This window comes from Chenopodium album, chromosome 4 (assembly GCF_948465745.1).
Source record: "Chenopodium album chromosome 4, dcCheAlbu1.1, whole genome shotgun sequence".
NCBI classification, from domain to species: domain Eukaryota; kingdom Viridiplantae; phylum Streptophyta; class Magnoliopsida; order Caryophyllales; family Amaranthaceae; genus Chenopodium; species Chenopodium album.
The window spans coordinates 22,177,663-22,205,168 of record NC_137837.1 but is presented as its reverse complement, the minus strand read 5'-3'; the positions used below and the strand labels follow the sequence as shown (position 1 = coordinate 22,205,168).

At 37.2% G+C, this 27,506-nt stretch overlaps 2 protein-coding genes across 10 annotated transcripts; one reads left to right on the top strand and one right to left on the bottom strand.

The window, feature by feature from the left end:
- Positions 1–1,017: 1,017 nt before the first annotated feature.
- On the bottom strand, positions 1,018–7,321 carry LOC145629031 (phospholipid-transporting ATPase 1-like). Its single transcript, XM_081681501.1, has 7 exons — positions 4,782–7,321; positions 4,363–4,669; positions 3,275–3,977; positions 3,024–3,147; positions 2,645–2,864; positions 2,089–2,547; positions 1,018–1,514 (listed from the first exon to the last, which is right to left on the bottom strand). The coding sequence occupies exons 1-7, from the start codon at positions 6,502–6,504 to the stop codon at positions 1,298–1,300; spliced, it is 3,753 nt and encodes a 1,250-aa protein (XP_081537627.1). The 5' UTR covers positions 6,505–7,321; the 3' UTR covers positions 1,018–1,297.
- Positions 7,322–23,613: 16,292 nt separating this feature from the next.
- Positions 23,614–26,840, top strand: LOC145626835 (kinesin-like protein KIN-6). Of its 9 annotated transcripts, none has more exons than XM_081679301.1 (7): positions 23,614–23,973; positions 24,072–24,249; positions 24,370–24,450; positions 24,838–24,895; positions 24,996–25,077; positions 25,221–25,333; positions 26,422–26,840. In XM_081679301.1, the coding sequence occupies exons 1-4, from the start codon at positions 23,680–23,682 to the stop codon at positions 24,873–24,875; spliced, it is 591 nt and encodes a 196-aa protein (XP_081535427.1). In that variant the 5' UTR covers positions 23,614–23,679; the 3' UTR covers positions 24,876–24,895; positions 24,996–25,077; positions 25,221–25,333; positions 26,422–26,840. The 9 variants fall into 9 exon arrangements, with proteins under 9 accessions (XP_081535427.1, XP_081535430.1, XP_081535428.1 ...); XM_081679304.1 differs by having other exon boundaries at positions 24,072–24,271; positions 26,422–26,839; XM_081679302.1 differs by lacking the exon at positions 24,838–24,895 and having other exon boundaries at positions 26,422–26,838.
- Positions 26,841–27,506: the final 666 nt, after the last annotated feature.

The window sequence follows — 27,506 nt, the reverse complement described above, 5'->3', positions numbered from 1 at the left end:
CTCAGGTAAAGTGTTGTCTGTTCCTAGAAAACGATATCTCTGTAATAAATGTGAAAGTGACGTGTTGTCTCGTATTGCGTGTATCCGTTGTCATAAATGTAGGAAATGTCCCTATTTATAGGGTCCTGTTGAAAAGTGTGCCCTCCATAGGATTTGGTGACCTAGGGATTAGGTCACGCCGCAAAACGGCGCCTCAAGGTTTGGGCCCTTGAAGGCCGCCATTCCAGATGCAATGCCTGAGTGACACGTGTCACTGAGCCCAAAAGGCTTTTGGGCATCTTTAGGGTGACACGCGTCGCCCTCTTAATGGTCCATGCTGGATCATCAATCATTTTTAGAGCAGAAGAATGTTCGCCCACCACGTGTCACCATCTCATAGGTCCAGATGGCACCTTTACCTATGACACATGGCAGTTTCTGATTGGGCCACCTGGCCGGGTAAAAATACCCAAATCATATTCCAACTTGCATGGTAGATAAGACATACCAATGGAAAATATTGTCCAAATTTAAATTCTGGAGGGGGGAGGGTCCACCACTTTTCTCTTTCTCTTCAATTAAATGAACAATTAAAAAAAAAAAAAAAAAAAAAGTCCTCATGGACTAGAGGTACTTGAGGCTAAGAATTGCTCTTATTCAAGGAAATCGCTCCATTTAAAAAATTAATAATAATGGAGTAATAATAAGGAAAATGTTATACATAGTCAAGAGATACATATAAGCATTAAATATACACTAGAAAATCTTATAAATTTAGAAAATCATAAATATATAAACACTAATTACACTGATTTGCGTGTGTTTTTTATCATAAATTCTTAATTTTATAAAATTTTAATACTGCATATGATCCAGGTCTAAACAAACAGTGGACCACCAACACATGCAAACAATCTTACGTTGGTACTTGTTGCTATTTACTTCATTAATAAGGATATGAAATGTTTGTGAAAAGTTGATAGAAATGTTGCTTTGGTGGTCCAATTCTCATATTTCAATTCCAGACATCAACAAATCTTCTAGCAAAATCCATATCATTCACTTTTCCTATCTTTGGTATTACAAAAAATGTTAATTTTACATTTGGTATACAAAAAATGAATAAATACAAAGAGGAAACACAATACAAAACCTCTATGCGGCGTTGCCAACCCAGCAACATACTAATCTCTATCCTTCGGATAGCAAAGAATGATGATATTTTTCTAATAAAAGAAGAAAAAATCCCTACTCGTATATAAAGCTTTTTACAAAGGAAAACAAAAGCCTAAAGGTGAGGATCGTTCGTCTTGATATATCAACTCAGTCCGTTACTAGGCAATAGATTCATTTCAATCCCACGTTCCCAATCTGAAAACGTACCAAACTTTTCGGCTTCTCTAGCAATCAAGATATCACCAGGGAAAAAGCGTTGGCCAAAAACTTTAACAACGAAACGTGGGATTATGCCAGCAACCGGGACAATAAGAAGACAAAACCAGGATGACCACTTGCCCATTGCATAGAACATAGCCCTGTAAAAAAAAGTACTTGAATTCAGTGATACGTTCTGATGAGTTGTTAGTTTATTACACATTATTAGAAAAAAGATTATACAGTACAAGAAATGCTTGTAAATTTGTTCAGTCATAATTGATGTTAACCTAATAATTAACCCAATGAATCATATGAGGCTCTCACCCAGATGAGATAAAAGAGGCAGCCCTACTTTGAAAAGAAAGTCCAGATTAATATCCAAAATATGAATACGGTGGCAAACCACGCCCCAAAACTCTTAAAAGTACATGGGCAAAGCTCCTACAACGAGGGTTCAAAGAATAGTCTGTAACTTTTTAGCAAGATAAAGCAGCAGAGGAAGTTTTTTGAGCAATTATTTTTTTTAGACTATATCATTGTCAACTTGTCATGACATTAACTAGGAAACTTGACTATTATTGTGATACATGGGGTAGGTGATATCCAAGACAGATTTTATGAAACCCAGCTATTATTGTAATATCTAAATAATTGGTGATGCAGCAAGCATGCAAGTTATATTATGTATCACAGTGCAAATATAGCTCTGAAGAATAAGGGAAGAGAATTTACCAGTAACCAGGCAAGACAGGAATGGCATCAATGACAAGGACACAGATGAAAGTTGCAAATATAGATCCCCATATTGCAGCATGCATGATCCAGTTCCACCTTACTACATCCATTGCCAAGTGCAAATTGACTATTATTACAACTGCAATTGTCCAGATGTCACCAAGGGTAGAAGCATCAATGTCAGTCTTCCAATATGCAAAGAGAGGGAGAAAGAAGACAGCTACACTTTGCCACAAAGTGTCAGCCATAGTGAGCCAAAAAAGCCTTGGGTTGTAGCATTTTTCCTTCTGTCCAAGTTCATAGAGCTTAGGGAACTTTAGAAGGGTTTTTCTACCCAAGTCCTTGTCGAGAATTGCAACTACAACGGTAGGCACAGCACTATACACGACAGAATACAGTACACTGCTCCATTCTGTAATTGCAGTAGTCAAAGTAAACCCAGTATAGATAGTGTACCTGTACAGGGATGAACATGAGTTGGATTTCATTCATTCATATACCATTATTGGACTTCAACAAAAAAAAATGCGAAGTACTTCACAACAAATCTTACCAGAACATAATAATGACAAAAATTGCATTTCTATAAAAGTTGTATAATATCATATAAGCCATTCTCTGATAATTCCAGTGTCCATGAACCAACAACAGCGTCACCAAAAAACGAAATTGTCCCATTGAAAAATCTGACGACATGACAGCTTGTCGACCTTCTTGCCCACTTATTCCCACTCCGACATCAGCCATTTGAATCATCGACACATCATTGGCCCCTGAAGAGTTTTTTAGAAGAACCCAAGATAAGAAACAGAAACCAAAAATATATCTAGTACTATTACTTTTCTTGTAAGTGTGATTGTATGCTTCCAGTAGATAATAATAGCATAATAGGGGAAGGAAAACAAGAGAATATAAAATAACTTGCTCCATACCATCTCCAATAGCAAGGGTCATGTCATCAGTTCTCTTCTTTATGAGAGCAACGATTCCTGCCTTTTGCAATGGAGCCACCCGGCAACACAGCACAACATCACATTTACTGGCTAACAAGAAAAGCTGCAGCAGGTGAAAACCACAAAATAAAACAAATCAGAATATATTCACCTTTGTGACAAATGGAGCCATACATAATAATCGTAGGTTAAATATCAGAGAAAAAGAACTAGAATTATAATTATCTTACCTCCTCCTCAAGTTCAGAGTCCAGAACATAAACAAGACTGCTACCGTCAATAATTAAGGCAAGTTGAGTTGGTCCAGAGATCCCTTCATTGTCATCAGCACCACCTGATGCTGTTGACATATTATTTGACATATCCAGAGCCTCACGCAAACTCCTCCTACATGATTCCTTAGAGTTTTTATTTATAATAATCTGTCTCATTCTGCCAGTGAGTAGCTTTGAAGAATAGCCAATTGATATAGCCGTTTCTTGCTTGTCACCAGTCAATACCCAAACTTTAATACCCGCATTTCTTAAAGATTCTATTGCTTCTGGAACACCTGGCTGCAGTCTATCTTCGATTGCAGAGGCACCTAATATCGTCAGATCCTTTTCGATGTTGCTAGCAACCTTGCGAAGTTGAGCTGCCCTTCCCATTATAGCAGTGCTTGCAGCCTCGTAAGAAGACTGCCACCGCTTAAATTCAAGATGGTCAAGCTCCTTCATCCCAACCACAAGTGTCCTCAAACCCACTGTGGAGTAAGAATGAAGATGGGCTTCTGTGGCTTCCAATACATCCGTATTTGAAGATTTATCAATCACACTAAACATAGTTGTATCAGCACCTTTCACAAAGAATTTAACTGTGCCATCAGGACAACCCAGAATAACAGACATCCTTTTTCGATCACTATCAAATTCATGAAGACCCAATACATCAAACCTGCTCAGAAGCAAGAAAACCATCAGAGGCAAAATTTTGTAGTGGTATAAAAATGTAAATGCCAAATACACTGCTTATTCATGGAGAGGTTCACAGTGTCTATATTATCTGCTGGCACACTGTCATTTTGTACCTGTCTGACAAAAGAATCACTGATATTTGTAACATGACATTAATCATGAGAAAGGCATGTTTATAACCTTCTTATAAATAATAAGAGCCTAAGCCTGAATCATAATTTAACATTGACAGGTGGAAAGATATAATACTCTACTGCATTCTGACATTGGATGCTGAAGTAAAGCAACAGCTATTATTCACATGAATGCATGACAAAGTAGCATGAAAAAGCAGAAAAAGACGAGTAGTACGGGTCTAAGATTACCTTTGTCTCTCTCCTTGTACATCAATAACTATATGGCCAGAGGTTCTTTCCACAAGCATAAAGCCATATGCAGCAGCTGCAAAAACCAATGCCTGCTCATCAGGAGATTCTCCCTGGTAATCTACGGTTTTCACCGTGGCATCAGTTGAATTTGTCACAATAGGTACAATTGTATTGCAGGCTGCTAGCGCAAGGAAGAAATCGTAAACACGTCTTCCTACATGAGTGTCATTTCCACCCTTTACCAACCTTTGGAGATTAGGATCAACTTTTACTTTCACCTTTGGTGTCAAGACCTGCCCATCCACTAAATTTACCAAGGAACAAAGAAGATTGATTAAGATACAAAGAGTCAGTTTATTTTACACTTCAAAATAAGTAATACTCCGTACTATGTAAGACTGATATTAAAGATTTACCTTCAATAAAGTACGCAGTCTGTTCATCCGGTTCATCATCTGTCAAAATTCTGTAATCTGTCCCCCAGATACTGGCACATTTAAATTCCATCTTGTTTTCAGTCAGTGTCCCAGTTTTGTCAGAGAACACATACTTTATTTGCCCCAAGTCCTCATTTATATTCAAGGCCCTGCACTGAAATGTTTTATTTGAGACACTATCATACATGGAGGCATCTCGATTCATGAAGTAAGCCTGACCAACCCGCACAAGCTCCATGGATATATAGAGTGAAATGGGAATCATAATCTGGAAGACAATAACTGCCATGAGAAATGTGAAGAATATTTCCAGGCCTATGCCATAGTAGTTATAATCTTTTGGAGGACCCCTATTGTACTCCTTTTTCCGGTAATATGGTGTCTCATTCACTTCATCCATGTGACGCCTCAGCCATATGCCAAAAAGGGTGGATACTATGGTGCATAGAGCAATAAGAAAAAGAGAAAGCAAAATGATTTCTTGATTCATTTGTGTCTCAAGGCGGCTTCTCTTAGATGGGGCTCCAGCATTATTAAGCATAGCTTTAGTTTCACGCCCAGCATATACCACAACTCCAATAGCCCAATCAGTATTCTTGAGCTCACATCCTCTTAAAATGATATTAGAAGGCCCTAGTGACATTTTCTTCCCATCTACCTCCATAATTCCCTGGAATCCATATACATTCCTATTGGGCTTGTCGCACTTGATTAACCCACCAACCTTCTCCTTTTCTGGGTTCTTTGAATGGGTTTCCTGTTTTGCATATCGTGTTTTTAAATTTGACTCTCCATCCAGATTTATGGTCTGCACATAAGCCACACCTGTTGGATCACTGGTTGACAGAAGCACTATATCACATGGAAGAGTTTCATTTGAAGAAATCTTTATTACTTCACCGACTTGAATATGCTTCCACTTTTTATGCTCAAACTTACCATTGACCAATATTGATGCAAGCCGATTGTTCTCAACTCTGTCAGATCGGTGCCTCCTAAAATCCTCAAATGCGTCCTTAATAGCTGAAACTATTAATACAAAAGCTAAAGGCAATACAGACGCACCCCGACCAAAGACTGCAAGTTGGGGTAACTGATTGAGAACAGCTATAATAAGGAAATAAATATAAGCTACACGATGAAACTGCTCAAAGAGATTCCGTGGCAAGAAGGTGATGACTGAATACTTCGAAGTGCGAATAGTATTTCCAGCAAATTCAAACTTCTCATTTGTCCTTTCTGGATCATTAATATAGATAAATCTTGCATCCTCCTCATTTATTTCCCTCTGAGACAGACCCATGCCTTCGGAATCAGCTGTCCTTGATCCATATCTTACTGGCCTTGGGTCCGAATCAGCATAATTCACCTCCCTCACAGAATTTGCAGCAGACCTCCAGTTGTACGACTGAACGCTTCCCCGAGATGAGGAGTGCATAAGACCATCATTCCTTGCTGAATGTTCAACTGCAGAATTCGAGTCTGTCTCGTAAACAGAATCAGGAGCTCCGCGAGAAACAGTCTGATACGATGAAACACTCCTTCTAGACGAAGAAATCAAAAAGGGATCATTATTTACAATATTTTCAGCTTGTTGGCTGGATTCCCTCAGTGAAGGGGATCTCAAACTACTCCCCTTAGACAATGAAAACAAAACCGAGTCACTCTTCGACGAATTTTGAACTGGTCTATTATAATCCATTCCAGGAACAGACTAAGAACTCCCTAGATCAATCTTCAACAGATCAACAAACGCGGCAGCAGGAACCGCCACAAAATCACCAGAACTCCAAATTCAAGGCAATACGATCAAATACCCCGATTTGAGTTCATGATCTAAACACCATAACCCCCCTGTCACGCCTTAAATAGTCAACTACACTCAAATTCACAAATTACCCTTTACCCAGTTGCTAATTCTTCACAATGATGCTATTAATTCAACAATTAACCCTCTAAATTAAGAAATTAGGGTTAATCAAATCAACACCCTTACACAGTTACAACTTTGATCAACTTTAGTACAACAACACAAACAGTACAAAATTATACTCAAATTCAGGAAAAACCCAATAATTATACTTCAACTTAGTACAAAATCCTAATAAATTACACAAATAAATTACAAGAAAAAAGCAGAAATTCAGCTCAAATTACAGATTCTAGCTTATAATGGGTTGTGTGAGAAAGGACTTACTTGGAAAGAGAGAGAAAGTAGGAGAGAGAAAGTTAGAGAAAACCCATTGTAGAGGTGAATAATAATACCCTTGTTATGAAGCAAAATCCGCCATGAATGAGAAAATTCAGAGGTCAATGGCATTTTTAGAGAGAGAAAGTAATAATGTAGAGAGAGAAAGAGTCGTAATGGGTGGCGACAACAGCCAACCTCCCTTGTTTCAAATTTCCATTGAAAAGTATTTGGAGTTGTTAGTCAATTTTTTAGAGAGAGAAACTAGAGAGAGAAGTTGAAGTTCCAAGCTGTTTCTAGAAGATAAAGAATTTTACAAGAATTAATGGGGTGCTTCAATTTGACTGGAATTTTTAGAATTCAATAATCATGATTTTAATTTAAACAAGAATCTTAATAATTATTTATAAATAATGGGTTTAATATATAATTGTTGTTGTTTGAATAATTTGGTGGATATTTATGGAATTTAAAATTGGAGAAAATAAAAATGAAGGTTAACTTTCTTCCTGTTATTGATGAGTTTAGATTGATGATTGATTTGATGGGTATAGGAGTGACTAATTAATGAAGGTAGTATGAACTACCCAACTATTTCAAAATGCCGTGTTTATGTGATTTTTTTGGTGTGAATTTTAGATCATGACTTGGACGAACATTCAATGCTATGACTTAATTTTTTTTAATAGTCATTCGAATAAGAATAATAGTCACATTGATAGTAGTATGAGTTGAATAGTAGTCCCTCCGTTATATAATAATACGAGTAACTAGATTAGACTCGTGTGTTGTACGATTTAAATAATTTTGTTATTATGCATATGAAATAATTTTGAATAATAATAATTAATGACATCATCAATAGAAATTGAAAAAACTTTTTAATGTGAGAATGACACGTAGGATAATTTAAGGGATGATAATGTCAACAATGTTTTGTAATAATAATAATAATAATAATAATAATAATAATAATAATAATAACTCTACTTTGCATTGCGGCAAAAAGAGGGTGTTTCTTAAATATAACATATACTCGTAAAATAAAATTAAACTTTGATTTAATTCTTTTAAACAAGGTTTGATTACTTTTTTCATTTAATTTTTCTATCTAAGAGATTAAAGAAAAATAAAAATACATACTAATAAAAAAAAAATTAGAACTACTCAAAGACCTGATTTCGTGATGCGAATACGTAGGCAATCTTTATGATTCGGCCATATCAAAATATAAAAATATACAGCTCATTTTATTTCATTCAAAATTCAAAAAAGAGAGACATTGTCGAACTAGATTGTTAACGAAAAAAAAAAACATAGTAGTGATTACACTTTATTTGAAAAAATAAACTAATGATAAAATTGTGTAACACTCTAACGTTTTACTATCTCCTCAATTGTCACAGATGATGGAGGAGTAGTTTCCATCGCATCATTTTCAGAAACCTTGGAGCTTTCCCCCACACTCTTCTTCTTCACCCAAACATTTTTTTCAATTTAGGGATTGGGGCCTTTGCAATCTGTTTTCCTTTCCCTTTGACTATTGGAGCTTTCTTGCGAGTATTTGATGAAGGTTCTTTGATTTTCACACCTTGTTGCGCGTTTACTTCAAACGAGCCTTAGGGGATGAGAAGTCTAATTTTCTTCTCACTCCTTTGTTTTGGCCACTAGGAGGAGTAGTAGTGGTTAAATGCATCAAAGACTTAGGTGGATTGCGAGCGGTGGCGACTTGAAGTTGAGATCGAGCCTTGTTTAATTCACCCTTATCCGCCGCATTCATCCAAGACTTGTAAAAGGAAGATAATGTAATACTCGCGGTAGGATTTTGTATTACCCACCTAGGAAGACTTGACCAATATTCCATCCAACGAGGAATTCTTACGGGTTTAAAGATCACATCTTTAGGGGTATCACAATCTTGCAGGGGAATAAATTGTCTCATCCCGTATTGTCTCATTACCCTACAAGGAAAAATATAAGTAGTACTAGAAAGGACTAAATAACAAATGTAAGGGCAATTGAGACTATTCCCAATCATACTATTTATGTTCCACCAAGGAATCACAAAACGTATGTTAGGAACCCCATGAAAGAAAAACGACGTCTATTCTTCTTCATTCTTATGCTTCTAAAGGATTCGACGTCCAGGGAATGTCTTTACTCCATTAGCCTCAAGGTTTTGTGGCTGATCAACAATTCGCAAACGCTCCAGGAGCCAAATCTGAAAAAAAAAGAAGAAAAAAAAAATCAGTTTGCGATTTTTTACACAAGCCGGTGGCGCGCGCAACCAAACCAGTTGCACGCACCCTCCGCGCGCAGCGAAGAAGATTGCGCTGGTCATACCAGCCAACTTCATGACTTGCGCTGATAAACGTCGAAAAAAAATGTGCGTGTAATTGACGAGAGGAAAACTAGGTCGTTATCTAATCTTCCCTCGGTCAAACTAAATTTATAAACACTTAACAAACCCTAATATGAGTATAGAGGCAAGTCAAGGGTCGAACCCAAAGGAACGGTAATGTTCAAGCACTTTCAATTATGCGCCTAAGCTAGGTCGAAGACGAAGGTAAGAGAGAATACTGACAACTAACAAAACAAGTAACCAAGGAAATAAAAACTAGGAACGGGGATCAACAAGTAATCATGTCAATTGTAACAACTTGGAAGAGCATGCCAATCAAAGGTTATAAGGACTAATGATAAGAGCAATCAATTGGAATCAAAGAGCTATCTCCTAATTGTTAAGCTAGGGTTCACTATGAATAACAAATCAAGAGAATCACAATAAAAACCAATCGATAATTGCAATCCCTATGTCAATTGTTCGTGTCATTAGCAATTACAATGCAATCTAGCATAATTCTCAAGGCCTAATCGAATTACACCTTGCAAACTTACATTAATCTCAACAATTAATCAACACAATCCCCAAATTAATCACAATTAATCAATTATACAAGTTTCACCCAATTCCTAGCCAACAACTACTCAAATATCATCATCTATCAACAATCAACTAAAGGAAATCAAGAATCAACAATATATCAAGAACAACTACATACACTAATCAAGCATCAAACATCAAAATCAATCCAAACAAACATGAAATTAAACAAAGCAATAAGGTGAGATAGAGTTAAGAATGCTCATTGATAATAGAGAAGTTCTTCAACACAATTGTCACCCTTGTATCTTCAATCTCTCAATCACCATTGAAATCCTTCACTTTCTTTCTCTAAACTACTCCTAATCTAGAGATAGGAACTCCTAATCTAAGCTAAGAAAATATGGTCTAATTCTAATTCTAGTTCTACTTGTTTAAATCTAACCCAAAAATGGGTATTTGTAATTACAAGGTTAAAAGAAAATAAAAGAGAAAAGAAAAATAAAATAAACTAAAATGAATAAGAAAATAAAAAGAAAGTAAAAAGTAAATAGAAAATAAAATAGAAGAAAAGAAAAAATGAAATCAAAATAAAAAGGAAAATAAAATAAAAGAAATCTGATTCCTTTTCGATTTTTGGCTGCTTCATAAAAGTGGGATTTTATCCCCTGTTTCGCACATCACCCCAAATCATCATCATGGTTCGATCAGGGCCGTTTATGAGATTTTGGTGGCCTAGGGCGAATATATAATTTGGGGCCCTATTAAAACTTTAAGGTATGCAAAACAAAAGATTCCTCAATTTTAACTACACATATTAAATTTGAAAAATAAAAGACAAAGATAACAAAGCTCTCAAAAAATAAAAAATATATCTATAAAACAAAAAAGTTTCCTTTCATTAACATTTTGTCGTGAATAATAAAAAAAAATGTGTAAAATTTTAAAATTAAAAAAAAATGAAAATCAAATAACTTAAGAAGTAATACGTAGTACATTTTTTATTTTGAAATATAATTGTAAGAAGTAATATAATACTCGTGAATTATGAACTTCAAAGGAGGATTACATATAACTGAAAGCTTTCTTATTAAATATTGAGAAGATATATTAATGTTCACTTACATTATTCATCTTCAATTGATATAATTACTAATTAGGAAAGAGGGATTTGTATTTAATATGAAATAGAAAAGAATATGGGTAGAATTTGAAAAGAGGGAAAAAAAGGTGAAATATGGGGATTTGTGAATAATTAATTATAGGCATGATTACGTGACTAACTCTAGTTTTGGAATCTGAATATTATGTGCAATAATCAAGTGTGAGGGAAACCAAAGAGAAAAGAAATTATTATACGAAATTACGAAGTAGTAATTTGTATATTTTGATAAAACTACTATAGGCTTTAATCTCTTTATAGCTTTGTTATTTTGGGGCCCTAACTTCAATCAAAATTGGGCTTCCCTATATTGGGCCCAGCGCAGGTGCCCCACCAGCCCTTCCCTTGCTACGGGCCTGGGTTCGATCAACGGCCGAGAGTTAAGATCCCTGCCATGCTCCTCCTTCAAACCTAGATACCCGCGACCGCGATTAATGAATGCGCGCCCGCGTCTGTTGAGGTTCGAATTGGGCTTGCTTGCGTGAGGCGCGTTTGGAGCTGCTGCCCTGCCGGAAATTGTTGTTGGTGTTGCGTGGTGGTTGCTTAATGAAGTCGGTGGTGCTAGGCTGCTTTAATTGATTACTGAAATTGGTGGTGAAGTGGAGGAGCTGCGGTGGCAAGGAAAATAGGGGAAGGAACGGTTTGCTATTTGCGAGAGAAAGATGATTGTGGTTGAGGAGGTACAAGGCGGCGTTGGTTGCTGTTTGGTTGTTGCGGTTGTGTGGAGTTGTAGGGCTGCGGGGTTGCGGCTTGGTGTGGGTGACAAAGAGCTGGCGGAGCAGGGGAGATGCGCGAACAGGGGAGCTGCGTTGGAGCATGGCACGATGGTCGTGCCCGCGGTGAGTTCCTGGTCGATTTTGGTGTTTTGGTGCAACAAAGCTCGCGCCCGCGGCTTGTAGACCCGCGCCCGCGGCTACTATGCTACTGTAGTGCGGTGGTGTAAATGGTGCTCGTGATTGCTTGCTTGGTGATGTTGTTCGAGAATTGGGAAAATAGGGAAAGAAGCGTAGGTTGACTTGTTCAATTGTCTCCTTGATTAGGACCCGAAACTTCAAACATTACTTCAAATTAAAGCACATACCTCGATCCAAACCACACCTACATACAAGCAAACCCGAGAGGGTAAATCAAAACAAATAAAATAAAATAAATAAAATAGAAATAAATAAAGTAAAATAGAAAATAAAAGAAATAAAACTAAAACTATGAATTAAGGACTAAAATAATGAAAGACTAATAAAAACTAATCAAAACCCAAAATGAGTTATTAAAACGGAAAACCAAGAAAAACTAAGAAAATTATATGAAAATATAGAAAGAAAATATAGAAAAAGGACCTAAATCTTATTCTTTTGAGCGCCATAAATGAAGCTCATCAGTAATAGGAGTGGACTTCCCGTGAAACCGTTTTCGTTAGGATCTCCTCTAAGGCGATTCAAGCACAGAACGGTTTCCGCCAAAACCAAAGGAGCGGGTGAATGTCATCCCTCTATTTTCTCTACTATGGACACCATGGAATAATCTGCGTATTATTTTCCTGTCTTAAGTAAACAATTAACAACAAGACAATAACATAAAGCACGAATTTTAAAGCGTTGTTAGTCATGTTGTCACGAGGGGCGACAAAATGTTCAATAAATTGAATCAAGTTCACGCCTTTTTCAGTTCCTATGTTGGTCATATCATTGTCGGACAAGCCAAAAAATCTTTGGAATATAGGTTTGGGATCCGACAAGGTAAGCGAATAAGTCACAAGGAGAGTGTTTGTAGGGAAACATAGCAAGGCCTCGAACTCACCGGGAAGAGGGACAATTTCGTCCCCTCTGAACAAGAAAAGATGGTGGTTAGAGTCCCAATGGTTGACTGCGACATGAAGAAAATCAAAGTTAACCATTAGTTGCATATAATTCAATAAAGGGTCTAAGTGGTAAATTTTGAAAGCAAGTTTGTCCTCGGTTGAAAGAGAAGTGACCCATTACTTCAAACATTGTTCAAAGGTCTTCATCATTGTTCAAAAAAAAAAAAAGAGAGAATGAGAATTTAGAGAGATTAATTCTTTTTAGTTTCTTATATTACTAAGCGAATGAATGCGAGATGATCAAAAGCCTACACAAAACCACGTTTAAATAGACCCAAGAGTGACAAATTTTCGGCAATTTCGGCTTAAATGAAAGTTCACTAACAGGTGGCGCGCGCAACTCATGAGTTGCGCGCAACATCCGCGCGTAACTGATTTACATGTGCGCGACAGCCACGCGCAACTCACGCAGTTGCGTGCATCTCCCCTGACGCGGCATGTGAGTTGGGTTTATTTCCGTATTTTGACTCATATAATGACGGAATCTTCACGAAATCTTAAGACGAATCATACACTTGCCTTCTAACACTTTGTGTCTCTTTTCTTGCCTACTTTATTATTTATTATTTTTTTATTATTATTTTCTTTTTTTCTTTTTTTTTTTCTTATTATTTTCCTACTTTCTTTTTCTTTTTATTTTCTTTATTATTATCCTACTTCCTTATTTTCAGGTAAGTCGGGAACCCTTTCCCTCCCTCGAAATTTTTTTGCATTAATAATAATGTAATGACATATATACAAATGTGTCATATGTACAAAAATAAATGCAATATATATATATATATATATATATATATATATATATATATATATATATATATATATATGTATATATATATATGTATATATATATATGTATATATATATGTATATATATAAAATATAATAAAATGTGTACAAGAGGAATCAAGGTGCTCGGCGACTACTAGACAGTTGCTGCTGCACATCCTGCAAAATCCAAAGCGAAGATTAATACATGAAATGTAATAACTTCGTTGCAAAGAAAAAGAAATAAAACATACCACGATCATCCGATGATCACGGCATGATAAAGTCACGAGGGCTCTCCAATAAGCAGCTCGGAAAGCACGTAAAGTCCTTACCATGTCGTTCACGGTTTCCCGCGGAACCTATTCCAAGAATACAAGGACAATTAGTAAACAAATGTATATGAAACAAAAAACAAATAGAAATATTTAAGTACATATACACAAAAGACATACCGACTCAACCGTCTCAGGTACAAACGGTATCCCCTCGTCATCCTCTGCCGCTGGAAGGGTCTCACGAATTACCGATCCGACATCATCGGTATACGTGATCTCCGCTATAGGAGGCACCTAACCACCTAGCTCGACCCGCTAAAATATATATGACAAAAAACGATAAAAGGGTCAAAGTTCCAAAAAAAAAATAGAAATAAGGAAAAGAGAGAGTTGGAATACTAACCGGAACAAAAGCCGGAAAAGGAGTCAACCTGGATGCTATAAAAGCCGGATAAGAAGCTTCCGGCAGCACCAGCTGCTCCGCTGGATAACCAAGGATCACCTGAGCTCGATCCTCGGTAGATAACAAGTCCGGACGCAGCATCCGGATCGGGGGATTCGCAGTAACCAAAGGCTCCTCGGACAAAAGCTGCCAGAGAACACGCTCGTCTAAAAACCAAGCGTCTGTCCTCTGGAATACCGAGAGTCCCGTATAGAGGGCCCGGAAACGACAACGAACCATGCCAGACTGGATAGCCTCAGGGACTCCGACGATCAAACTCCAAAGATGGAGATCGATCTATAAAACACAACCACTTGAAAAATCGTCAGAAAATGAATAAAATAAAAAAAGAGTACATGTAGTTGGAATACTCACCGACGCACAAGTCGCCGAAAGGATCCTCTGGCGAAAGTTGCCGGCAGAAGTAGCTCGTCTCTTCTTAATAGCAACCAATCGTTGGCCGATAGGAAAACGAGCAGCCCCAAGCACCCTGGGGGCTAAGAAAGGCAGGTGCGAGTATCCCCAAGCCTGAAATCGAGAAAAGATAAGCCTAAAGGAAAAAGAGAAAGTAATAACCGAAAGAAGCTTAAAACACGTACCTCAAGGATACGACCATGCCACGTAAGCGAGATCCGAGGCACCTCAGTAGCTGCCACGAAATCCATGACCCGGATCGCCTTGCCCATAGCCGTAAGCATACGGGCATACGACACCTCCGCCCAACTCAGGTCACCTACTTGCCCCAAATCGCTGAGGCAAATAAGTAACCCAATGGAAAAACGCTCTCCTCGATCAGTCAAGATGGTGATGGAAAGAACGTGGGCAATGTATATCCGAGCCAGCTGCTTAGGTGTACACTGCCGGTCAAGCTCGTCAGCTGACAACTCGTTGGCAAGAACCGAGTACGTACAAGATTGCACGTACACGTGAAGGGCTGACGCAAGACGGTCCCCCACAAGGTCGCGCAATCTCTCGTCTGACCCCTTAACGAACTCTATGACTACAGGCTCGCCTCCGAAAGGAAAACCCGTAATCATAAAGAAGTCGAAATGGGTAACCGTCATCTCTCCCCATGGAAAGTGGAAAGTGTTGGTGGAATCCCACTAAAAATCCAGTAATCCACGGAGGAAAGCTGACAATGTAGGTTGACTCGATAAATCCCGAAGAGCCGCCAGCTGGGAGTTAATCTTAGAAAGTGCTACAATCTCCTTTGCTACCTCGGGCAAACTCTCAAAACGGGCTCGTCGGTCACCAAAGCTGTACAAACGCATGCTAGGCTCACTCTAAATAAAAGAATAAAAAGAATAAAAATAAAAAAAAACGGTTATGGTTTAAAAAGGAGAAGAAACAAAAGAAAAGAGAAAGAAACAAAAGCGCGAAAAACTCACGATGCCGCGCCACCCTCTGATCGAAACGTGATGGTATGGGTCCCACTTAAGGACCCTAGGGTCCTAGTTAGGAGGAGCCTCCCAATCCACGTCCTCCTTGCGACGTCGATCGGCCGCGACGCGTCGCTCTCAAACCTCCTCTCGAGGACGGGTCACCATATTCTGAGGGCGAACCGCCTCGTCCGGACCACCGAAAATCTCCTCATCATCGACAAACGGAGGCGAGTCTATGCTATGATGGATAAAGTTTCTTTAATTAGTTTATTTTATTTCCTAAATTAAACTAATATATATTCTAGACCCATTTTGGCAGCATAACGGCTGCCGATAGGGCAAAACACAAAAATCGAATGCCACCCATACTTGGGGGCTACGATACCTGCAGTTAAACTCAGTAAATGGGGGCTTCTAACACCCACAAAAGCCATCCTATACCAGTTTCAACTAAGTATTCAAGGGATTGTATTCCAAAATCTCAATGAATCAACTAATTCTAGAAGAATAACAGTAATATAAACATAATTATCGTCTACCAAACAATTTTGAAGTTCGAATATGGCAAAAATAAGTTAAGAGTATGTTTCGCGCCATTTTTCAACAGTTCAAAATTCACAAAAATGAATTATGAAAGTTATATTAGTTCCATCACTATAATATACTTCATAATCAGAAATTATAACCAAAATGAGCAAGAAAAAGCAATAAAATCAAGCAAAAATTCGAAAAAAAAGGCAAGAACGAACTTGAACAAAGAAATGCTCAAGGTTCAATACTTAACCATTTTTCATGAAATTTTTTGCAAAACATTCCTTAAACATAGCATAAAAACATAGAGCAAGCAATTTTAGGAAAGATGAACCGAATCGAAAACCCCCAAATTCGAAAATTGAGGTTTAACGATTCGAAAATCGTTCAAATTCAGCCGAAAAAGAACAAATTTTAGCAAAAAACTTACATTGGATTACGATAAATATGAATTGAGGACGAAATTTGCTTACTTTAGCTTCGAAAATCACAAAAAAAAGATCTTCCTAGAGAGAGAAAGAGTCGAAAATAGCAAAGGAAGGAGAAAGAGTGAAGTGAAAAATCGCGTTTGCGATTTTCACTTTACTAACATAAATGTCGCGCGCAATTGAATCTGTTGCGCGTGACTTACCAGCGCAACTCAGAAAGATGCGCGGGCCTGGCCAGCGCGATCTTCTGAGTTGCCCGCGGATACTTGTCACTAAAAGACCGGGATTTTGATTTTGATCCGTTTGATCACTTTTTAACGGTTTTTACTCGTTATTAGACGTAATGGCGCACAAATTATCAAAATCTTTTTTAATTGCTTTGCATATTGTAGTTTGTTTTCTATTTTGTTAGTTTTTTGCATCATATTGCATGCACACCGTGCTTTGTGCCTTCCCCAAGCATACGTTTTGAATGTTTTTTGTAAGAGTGCCTTAAGACGTCCCGTGGTGGTGCTTTACGTAAAATCACCCATAAACAGGTTTGTCATTTTACTGTACTAACGTTACAAATGTCCGGGTTCTCTTCTTTTTTCACGTCCAAAGCAAAAAGGAAGGCGTTTTATGCAGCGTAAAAATGCAAATGGCGTATCGTACGACGTAAAATTGTACGGCGTAGGTGTTGCGTAAAATTTCACTCAGCCCAAGCTTTGCGAGATCTACCTCTCGGGACTAAAAGGTAGAGAATTACTGTAGGCGTTAGCTCACTAGTCGAGAGGCGCGCCAAACCTTCAGGAACAGGCACTTCTTGAATGGGAGCAAATTCGGTAGTTAGTGCGCTTACTAACTTACCGGTCAGTTAGGGTGTCGAATTCATCCCCTGTATAAAGAAGCGACGAGACGATGTCGCGCCTATGTAGTCATGTGCCCCCAGTCTTGAGACACGTGTACTCATCTTGTGGACAAAACTGATGAGAGAGTTGCTGACTTTCTTCCCTCTCACTGAATTTGGATATATGCCTCCAGTCTTGAGACATGTATTTCTATCTTGTGGACTTCCGGCTCAAATACCGGACCCGGCTCGAATACTGGACCATTTCGGCTCTAATACCGAAAACCCTTTTTCATCTTTTACTTTGTTTAAGTTAGGCTAAAGTTTCAATGACATATCGAGGGACTTTAGACCAACGATGACACGATTGAGAGGAAATCTTCCCCTTTTATCCTTTTAAAACCGATCTCTTCGCATGACTTGACATCACCCAGAACACCTTTACTTGTAAAAGCGTTCTACAATTGCAAAGGATCAATCTAGATTCTATAGCGCGTTAAGACTAGGAAGGACTTTTTCTAGCCTTAATAGCTACTTGTTTCAAACACTTAGCAAACCAAGGATTGTTTCGACATCCTTAAACATTACTGAAAGATTCTCTATCCTTAGAGAACTTTGCAGAATGAGTCTAGGATTTATTTCCTTGACTACTTTGATCATCGTCTATTCTAGACTCGATCAAAGTGGGGGCTAACTGTAGACATCTACTTTTGGCCTCCTGTCCCGACAGGAAGTGCAATGACGATAAAACCCATCTTCGTGTTGGATCAAAGTGAAGAATACTTATGGATAACTGGTTAAGCCACAAAACACAAAAGACTAGCCCAAATTAAAGAAAAAGCCAAAACAAAGGTCCAATTAACTAAACCCGATCATAATTAGGCTTAAGCCCGTGCTTAAACCCTAATAATGACGGATTTAGGAGCGCCTAGGTTAAATCTTAGTGCTGCCGCAGAAAAATCCGCGCGCATCTCAAAGAGTCGCGCAGGGCTGCCGCGCGCAACTAATTCAGTTGCGCGCGACACCCAGCGCAACCTCAAGAGTTGCACTGCAGAAGATTCATAATTATACGGAAAATATAAAATCAAATCTTACCATAAAGCCGCGCGCAAGACAATTAGTAGCAGCGCAACTTAATCACTTGCGCTGGGATGCCGCACGCAACTTATTATGTTGCGCGCAACACCTATTGCGGCAAAATGCTCAAAACCCTAAACCTAATCATTCCCTATAAATACGAGCTCAACCCGAGGCTTAAACAAACATAAATTAACCTAAAACTCTGGAGAAATACTTGTGAACTTGTGCAACCTAGCCCTCTTGTCCTAAACACTCACCCTTTTGATATCTTGTTACTACGATGGAGGTTCCCCCAACAAGAAGGAGTCCATAAGTGTTCTAAACGGAGATCTAGCAAAGAGAAGTGGTAAATTCCCGAGCACTTAGTTGAATCACATTTATTTTCTTGTTTAAAAGGAATTTAATTAATTAATTAGTGTTGTTTGATCACCTTTAAAATAATTAATTAATCAATTTCACATAGTATCTTGCGTTAAAAAAAGATTAGAATTGAATTAAATAATTGTTGGTTGATCACTTAAGCCAAGGCGAATCTTGTTTATTTTCTTGTTCTTTTCACGAATTTGATTAAATAAGAATAACGACATTACGATGTAATTCCTACGTGAATTAATGCGTGTAAATAAAATCAACTAACATAGTTTTAGGTATTGCGTTGCATATATTGTTTGGTGATGAAATTGTATAAAAAGGAAGAGCTAGTAGAGGCCGCACTGGGGCTAGGATAACGATTCCCCTCTAAAAAGAACGTTATTTTAGTACCCTCGCTCCCGCACTCATTTCTGGTTTATAGACCAATTTGGGCATGGGTAAACTTATGATTTGTGCTAATTATTCCATGAATTCCACATGGAAGAAAGGCATGAACGAGGTTTATGAGTTTTTCCTAAAACTCATTGGCGACTCCTACTTGTTTCTTACAAAAAAGCGTAATGATAGAATCAATTCTAATTCAAGCTCCCCCAAACAGTTAGGAATTCAAATCCTACTACACCCTAACAAGTGTAAAGTCCTAGGCTTTTAAGTGGCCAAGGACATTTAAGCAGAGTACCCCTTACGATGGGATCACCCTCCTTACAGTATGTTTTTGAGATATAATAATAATAATAATAATAATAATAATAATAATAATAATAATAATAATAATAATAATAATAATAAATAAATAAATAAATAAATAAATAAATAAATAAATAAACAAATAAACAAAAAGTTAGAAACCTCCTTATAAAAAGCACTTTTTTTTTTTGAAAATCTCTGTATTGAATTTTTTTTTTTTTTTTGGGAAAAATTGTCTTCATTAATCACAACTTTGCTACATCCGCCGATATTAATCTCAACTTCAGTTTATTCCTTATCACTCCCAATTTTATACCCTATTAATTTTTATCACCCCCAAACGGTCATCCAACTTGATGTAAGAGGTTACCAGACACGTGTCAACGTGTGATAGGTCCTTTTTTAAAAAAAAAATTTAAAAAAATGAAATAAAAAATCAAAAATCAAAATAAAAAAATCCAACACCACCAATACCCAACCGCTGCCATCCACGACTAAGCCAGCCCAACTCCTTCCCCCCCGGCGCGCAGGCCTCCGACCATTCCCTTTTCCTCTATCCCGTTTTCGATGCTGCCCCGACCATTTTCCCTTTCCCCTTCGATCACCACACAAGCCAGCCATAATTCCCCAAATCCCGAGCAAGGAGGCCACGAAATCAGCCACTAACGGATGAAATCGATCGATTTAGGGTTGAAATCAACCATTCATCCTCAAAATCGGTTAATTTCGACCATTTTTTGCCATTTTGGTGGTTGTTTTCAACGAGAAACGATTGTTTTCGGTGGGGAAACAATCAGTTTTGGGATAGGGAAAGGGGGATAGGTTTCCTGGTAGTCGTGGGCAAGGGAGGGGGTGCGTCAGATGTTGAGGTGGGCCAGAGGCTACTTTGCGTTGCCTGTGGTGTTGGTAAGGTGGCTGGGTTGCACTGCCAGTGGTTAGGGCTGAGAGAAGCTAAGGGGAGGTGGCGGTGGTGAAATAGGTTGAGAGAGGGCTAGTGCTTTTTTTTTAAAAAAATTTGACATATCATTTAGCGACACGTGTATAAATAATTACAAGCCAGCAAAGTTTACCTCTTCAACCGGTTCTAAGTAACTTGGGAGTGATAAAAATTAATAGGGTGCAAAGTTGGGAGTGATAAGGAATAAACAAAAGTTGGGATTAATATTGGCGGATGGAGCAAAGTTAGGATTAATCATGACAATTTTTTCTTTTCTTTTTTTTTTTTTTTTTTTTTTTTTTTTTTTTTTTTTGCGAAGTCATACCTTATATTGGAAAATAGGTTTTAACTTTATCTCCCCGGTGTTAACTTAACCACGTGCATTTCACGTGTTGTCTTACAACAACCATTTCCCCTACCGATGGTTTTTCAACTACATTTCACCTACACGTGGTATATTCGACGTCGGGAAACAGGATCAAACCCTGTTTTCCGGCATAAAGTATTAATTAGAAAATAATAAAATAAAATAAAAAGACTAAGGTATGACTTCGCAAAAGAAAAAAAAAAATTATGAGGTTTTTAACAAAAAAAAAAAGTGCTTTTATAAGGAAGTTTCTGACAAAATTTCCTAATAATAATCGCAACACTTTGACTGAAACTCATGTCAATGAATAATTTTAAGCATTAATATTTGTAATTATATTATATTTCATTAAAAGAGTAATGTTGTATGTAGCTCTTAGGACTATGAATAAATATTTGGAAAAATTGCCCAAAATAATCCAACCTTTGCCTTATCCGCCCAAATACTCCTAACCTTTCGATTATTTTTAATAATCTGACCATTATACTCAATCCGCTCCCAATGGTCCAAGTGATTTTGAATCGGCTAAACAGGTTATCATTTGTGACTTGAAATTGTTTGCACACGTGTCACCACGTGATTGGTCAAAAAATAAAAAAAATAATCAAAAATAAATAAAAAAAAAACCCGCAGACCCACCACCAAAACCACCTCCCCTACCCAGCCCACCCACCGAACCACCTCCTCTACCCAGCCTACCCATAGAAATTAGGAAGGATTATATGTTGCCATAATTCCGAGTCTTTGTTTTCAACTTCAATTGATTATCAATGTCATCTTCTTTTCAAGAATCCGCAAATTATGACTCTTGAGCCATAGTAGAATAAGCATAGATTAACAATTTACAGCGTAATGTAAATTGATCCAAAAAATCTAATTCAAATCCAAATTGAAATTAGGGGTGTTATAATAAGTGTTAGGGTTACAGTAAAGGTTTGGGTTAGAATTGGGGTAAGTAAATGATGATTGGTAGAGGAGATGAGGGTAGGAGAGAGAAAAGGGAAGGAACGAGAAAGATGACACAAGGCCGCCATTGATAAAAACTTGTAAAGGCTTTCTGTTGAAACTAGAGGGTGGACACCGCCAAAAGCAACACCCCACCCCCACGTGAACTGAAATAAGTGTGACTGATTATTTGTTGGAATTAGGGGGGTTTGGTGGAAGGGGCTGCCGAAATCTAAGTTTTTTTTTTCTATTTTACTTTTTTCTAAATTTATAATTTTTTGTTCTATATTTCATTTTTTTACTTTATTTTTATTTTTTAACCAATCATAGGCTGACACGTGTCTAGTAACTTGTAATAGCGAGTTGGATGATCGGTTGGGACCATTAGGAGCAAATTGGGTATTAAGGTTGGATTATTATTAAAAAAAATAATCGAACGGTGGGATTATATTGGGTGGATGAGACAAAGGTCGGAGTATTTAGGGTAATTTTTCCTAAAAAGTATTGAAGATCTTTCCTAATTTGGTACTCCCTTCATTTCCTAATGTTAGTTTCATCTATGTATATCGACACAAATCTTTGATTGTATGTATCTTTAATCTCACATCAGCAAAATTTATAAAAATTAGATATTAATAAAAAATGCATCGAGACGAACAAAATTAGATCTCATATGACTATGTTTGTTTCTAATAGTCAAAAGGTTTTGTATAGGACTCACATTAAGAAACGAAGGGAATTTTAATTTTTAATAGTTATTAATCTCCTCATACATGTCTTCGTCATCAAATGAATCTAAAGGCATGCATATATCTTTTAACCAATTTAATTATGTAATAATGCACAAGCAAGCACAATACGGCCATGTGCTCATAAACTAAGCCAAGAAGGGATTCTAAGAATTCCTTATCCTCCCTGAAGTAACCAAAGTATCACTCAATCTCATTTCTAATTTTCGTGCCATAAGTTAAAATATTCTTCGGCGGTTTGAGGTTATCAGGGAACATTATTCCACTCTCTAAGATGATAAAGATGGCCACTATTTTTTTTAATGTAACAACCGGTTCACACTTTAGGCTAATCCGGATTCGGGAATCAGTTATGGGTAGGGGTGTTAAAAAAAACCCAACCCGGTTGACCCGACCCAACTACCCGAAAACCCGAAACATACCCGATGGGTAATCGGGGATTTGTTCCCAGAATTTTGGGTCGGGTACCTGACCCGTAAAAAACACTCGGGTCACGGGTCAGGGCATGGGCCGGTATTTGATTTACTCGGGTACCCGTTGACCCGTCAGCTAGTTCTTTTTTTTATATAAAAATATCTTGTAGTTGGGCTTTTTTGTTTCCTACCCACACTAGTAGAAAAATTGTCATTTGTAACGGGTTATTTGTAATGGGCAAAGCTATGCCCGTTACAATAAACATATCCGTAACGGTCAAAATAACAGTCCGTTACAAATACATATTATTCGTAATGGGCAACATGGTGCCCGTTACGAAAACTATGTTTTTTGTAACGGGCAAGATCTTGCCCGTTACGAATAGTTATTTATTTGTAACGGACAAGATTGTGCCCATTACAAATGTTTGAATTTGGGCCCAGCTGATGAGAAAAGCTCATTTATAACTAGGGTTTCACTCTCCTCAATCAGTCAGTCCTTAAGCCGTCATTTCCTCATCTTCTTTCCTTTCTCCTCTCTCCTCCAAAAACCTTAACATCCCCAATTTCCCACTCGATGACATCTTTTCAATGGATGTTCAGCTCTTACAAAACCCTAAAATTCCATCCCCAAATCAACCAAATTCCTCAAATTCTCTCAATGTCTTCCTCAGAGTTTGCCCCCTTCCAATTGCTCCTTCCAAACCCTCTAAATCGAAACAACCTAATTCGAAAAAACCCAGTAAGAGTTGTCTTACGATCAATGACGATTCATTCTATTACGATTATTCCCCCGATTTATGATTCTAACAGGTTGAAATTTGAAGTTTACAACGGATTTTCGCATGTTTTTTCTTCAAATTCTTATCAGGTTTGTTGTTTGAATTCCCCCCTTTTTTTAGTTTTTGGGATTTTTTCAATTGATTGATAGCATACTTTTTTAAGTGAATTGTGGTTATAACTGTGCAGGATGAAGTGTATGATAAGCTCATGAGACCAATGGTTGAGGGATTTATGTGTGGAAAAGGTGGGCTTTCGGCTGCTTTAGGGCCTAGTGGTTCTGGGAAAACTCACACCATTTTCGGATCTGTCAAAGTACCCGGTTTGGTTCCTCGCGCTCTTCGCCACATTTTTTATGCTGAATCTGGTAAATCGTCTATGATGTCGAGGTTATTATGCTCGCAATTTTCCTTTTGAGTTTCAATTAATAGTATTATATATGTGTGAGATGGTAATTCGTTTTTTTCTCTATGTTGCTCTTTTAAAGTCTTTGCGGTCCTGTTGGTGAATTTCTCTCGAAGATTCGGTAGATCGAAGCCTCTTCATAAGGTCCTTGGTGGTGGTAAACGTATGTTTCCTCAATTTTTGATTTTTCCCTCTTTTTTTTGATTGAAATGTTGTTTGTATATTCTGAATTTGATTGTTTCCTGTACAATTTGTGCGAATTGATGATTGTTTTTAGCTTGATTATTGTTTATTAATGGAGATCATGAGTGATTTTGATTGTATTTGTTGCTTTTATTGATTGATTTGTTTGTATGATGGTGTTATTATTACAGATCTGAGTTTTGTTGCAGCCTCCTAAACCTCCTGATGTATTTTTATTAAAATTATTTCTACTTGTTTCTATCAATTCACCCTCCTTTCATATTATTAGCTAGAATGCTAGGCAGCAACCATATATTATTACTTAGTTGCTTTATACATAATAATCATCACTTCTCTTTGATTTCAGTTGTACATTTCATTCATCACTTTCACTTCCAACCATGACTTGCTCTAAGGATCAAAAGGTATTACCTCCATTTCAATCTTGTTTCTTTTTAGTTTGTATATAAATACATTCTAATTAAATTAATTGATTATTTGAATGTATATATGTTGATCGACCAGGTAACAACAATGGTGTTGAAGGTTGATCTTGATTGTTGTCAATGCTACAGGAAGGTTAAAAAAGTTCTCTGCAAATTCCCTCGTCAGTCTCTTCCTTCTAGCGCAGCTTCAGTTCATTCCTCATTAATAATATCATTATACTGATCGATAATTGTCTGCATGATTTAATTAAGTTATACTGGACTAAGTTATGTGATTTGATTTGATTTGATTTGATGACAAGAGAAATACGAAACCAAGTGTTCGATGAAAAGAATAACACGGTGACCATCACCGTGGTTTGCTGCAGTCCTGAGAAGATCAGAGACAAGCTTTGCTGCAAAGAGGGCTATTACATGGTATATCTTATTTTTGTTTGTCTAATTTCTTAATTAATTGGTAATATAGTCTAATGTTGTTGGACTAATTGCTTTGCAGTAATTTTATTCTTCTTTTATTCAATTTTCTTTGTAAATTTTGTGATATGTTTGTGTAATTGTGTTGTTGGTAGGTGGATCATGGATAGAGTCATGGGTCCTTGGTTAGTATTATCTACATATGCTTGAGATTTAGAGCGAAAAAGTGATGATCGCAGCTTGATGAGAATTTGTTTTGGTCTAATACAATATAAAAGTCCTAATTTTTAATTTGAGGATTAGTTGTCTAATTGATCAAGTATTTCAGTTTCAGTTTAAGTTGGATATATTATTTCCAACCTTACTTCTTGAGTTTGTGCATTAAAAATACGTAGCATGAGCTTTTCCATAAGGCACAATGTGTCAATGTCTAATCATTATGGATTATAGAGGTCGTAGGCTTATGAGGTGTTGGCCTAGTGATAAAGGCTAAAAGCTTGTAGTTGTTCAGACTATAGATAGTTTATTAATAGTTGCTGTCGCTGGCTACTTTTTTCGGGAGCTATATGTAGAGTGAGAGGGTGGGAGGTGGAGGTTTGGCTTCTACTTGAATTTTTTTCATACTGATGAATATTACACTTGTACATTAGCATTTAGCAGTATATGGAATGCAGTACTCAAATGTGTTAAGAGTCTCTTTTAATGTTCTGAAGTACTCTTTGTAATTTTTTTTTAAAGCTTCAGATCTTTTGCTTGAGCTTAAAACAAGTATCATCTCATTAAATTGGACTCATATAACTTCAAAATTGGACTCATATAACTTCAAAACAAGTATCATCTCATTAAAACAAGTATCATCTCATTATTCCACGTGCATATCAACTCATAGAATGGTAATGTCAAGTTCACTCAATGAATTGTTCAGTTTACTGTCAATCTGTCATTCTCATAATCTCATGTCCTGTGGAAAGGAAGATGTTACAACTTCCCTGGGTTGATATGCATGTGGAATAATGTTTAATATGTACATGAAATTATGATATTCTGATTTGAATAGTCATAATAAGATCTGATTTAATTTATGAATGTAGGGTACTAATATACCTGAGGAGAGTCTTCCTGAGCCATTTAACCAGAAGAAGCGTGATCTGCTGTTACGTTCCTTCGAACAATCAAGTACAAGCTCTCGCATTCAGAAATTTGCTAGTGTAGCAGAGTCAGACACAGCTCAAGCATCCCATTTTTCTCCATCTTTCAGGAAGCATTTTTTCAATGGGAGGCTCATACAGTAAATCAAGGAACAGTCTCCAGAGTCCATCAAATTTCATTTTGGTCATACACAAGAGATGATTGATTTCGTGGGGGAAGTTGGTGCTCCAGACAAACCACTTGAGTTGCAGTAATTTGTGGAAGATGTAAACGATTTAACATTAATTTAGTGAAAAATCATTTAAATCTCTTATTGCCATTGAGATTTTCTTTTGCTCTATTTTTTTCAGTTTTTTTTTTTAAAAAAAATTAGATGATAATAAATGTTTTTTTTTTTTTGCTGATTGTATATATATGAAGTACTATTTTTATCTCAATTAATTAATAAAATAATTGTGCTATAATTATTATGCAAGCTAGCTAATCCAGCACATCATGTGCTGGATTTTTTTTAAAAATTGGGTTACACACTATTTGTAACGGACATATATCATGCCCGTTACAATTAACCCCGTTATTTGTAACGGGAAGTTGAAAGTCCCGTTACAAATAAATCGTTATTTGTAACGGACACTTGAAATGTCCGTTACGAATAATGGGTTATTCGTAACGGACACTTGAAGTGCCTGTTACGAATAACCCATTATCCGTAACAGACACTGCCCGTTACGAACAACACTGGCTATCCGTAACGGTGGCATACGTAACGCCCGATGCCCATTACGGATAGGCCTTTTTTGCCCGTTACGGATAGCTATTTTTCCACTAGTGCCAGCAGCCTTTTCCTTCTTTTCTCATCCCCTATCAATAGATAATCGGTAGTAGTATTCTCTCTCTTGCCCCATCTCCTCTCTAGCTCTCTTTCTCCTCTTAATATGAGGAGCATGTTTACCACTCGGCAATCAACCTTAAATCGGAGCTCTTGTGGCGCGGGCAGCCTTCTTCATTAATCCATGGCTATGGCAGT

Excerpts from the sequence above, each read along its gene's own strand:
- LOC145629031 (XM_081681501.1), bottom strand. The coding sequence starts at position 6,504 with ATGGATTATAATAGACCAGTTCAAAATTCGTCGAAGAGTGACTCGGTT. Across the intron at positions 3,148-3,274 it reads ACTCTGAACTTGAGGAGGAG|CTTTTCTTGTTAGCCAGTAA; the intron begins GTAAGATAATTA and ends CACCTGCTGCAG. Across the intron at positions 2,865-3,023 it reads GACCCTTGCTATTGGAGATG|GGGCCAATGATGTGTCGATG; the intron begins GTATGGAGCAAG and ends AAAACTCTTCAG.
- LOC145626835 (XM_081679301.1), top strand. The coding sequence starts at position 23,680 with ATGACATCTTTTCAATGGATGTTCAGCTCTTACAAAACCCTAAAATTC. Across the intron at positions 23,974-24,071 it reads TTTCTTCAAATTCTTATCAG|GATGAAGTGTATGATAAGCT; the intron begins GTTTGTTGTTTG and ends ATAACTGTGCAG. Across the intron at positions 24,451-24,837 it reads GGTCCTTGGTGGTGGTAAAC|TTGTACATTTCATTCATCAC; the intron begins GTATGTTTCCTC and ends CTTTGATTTCAG.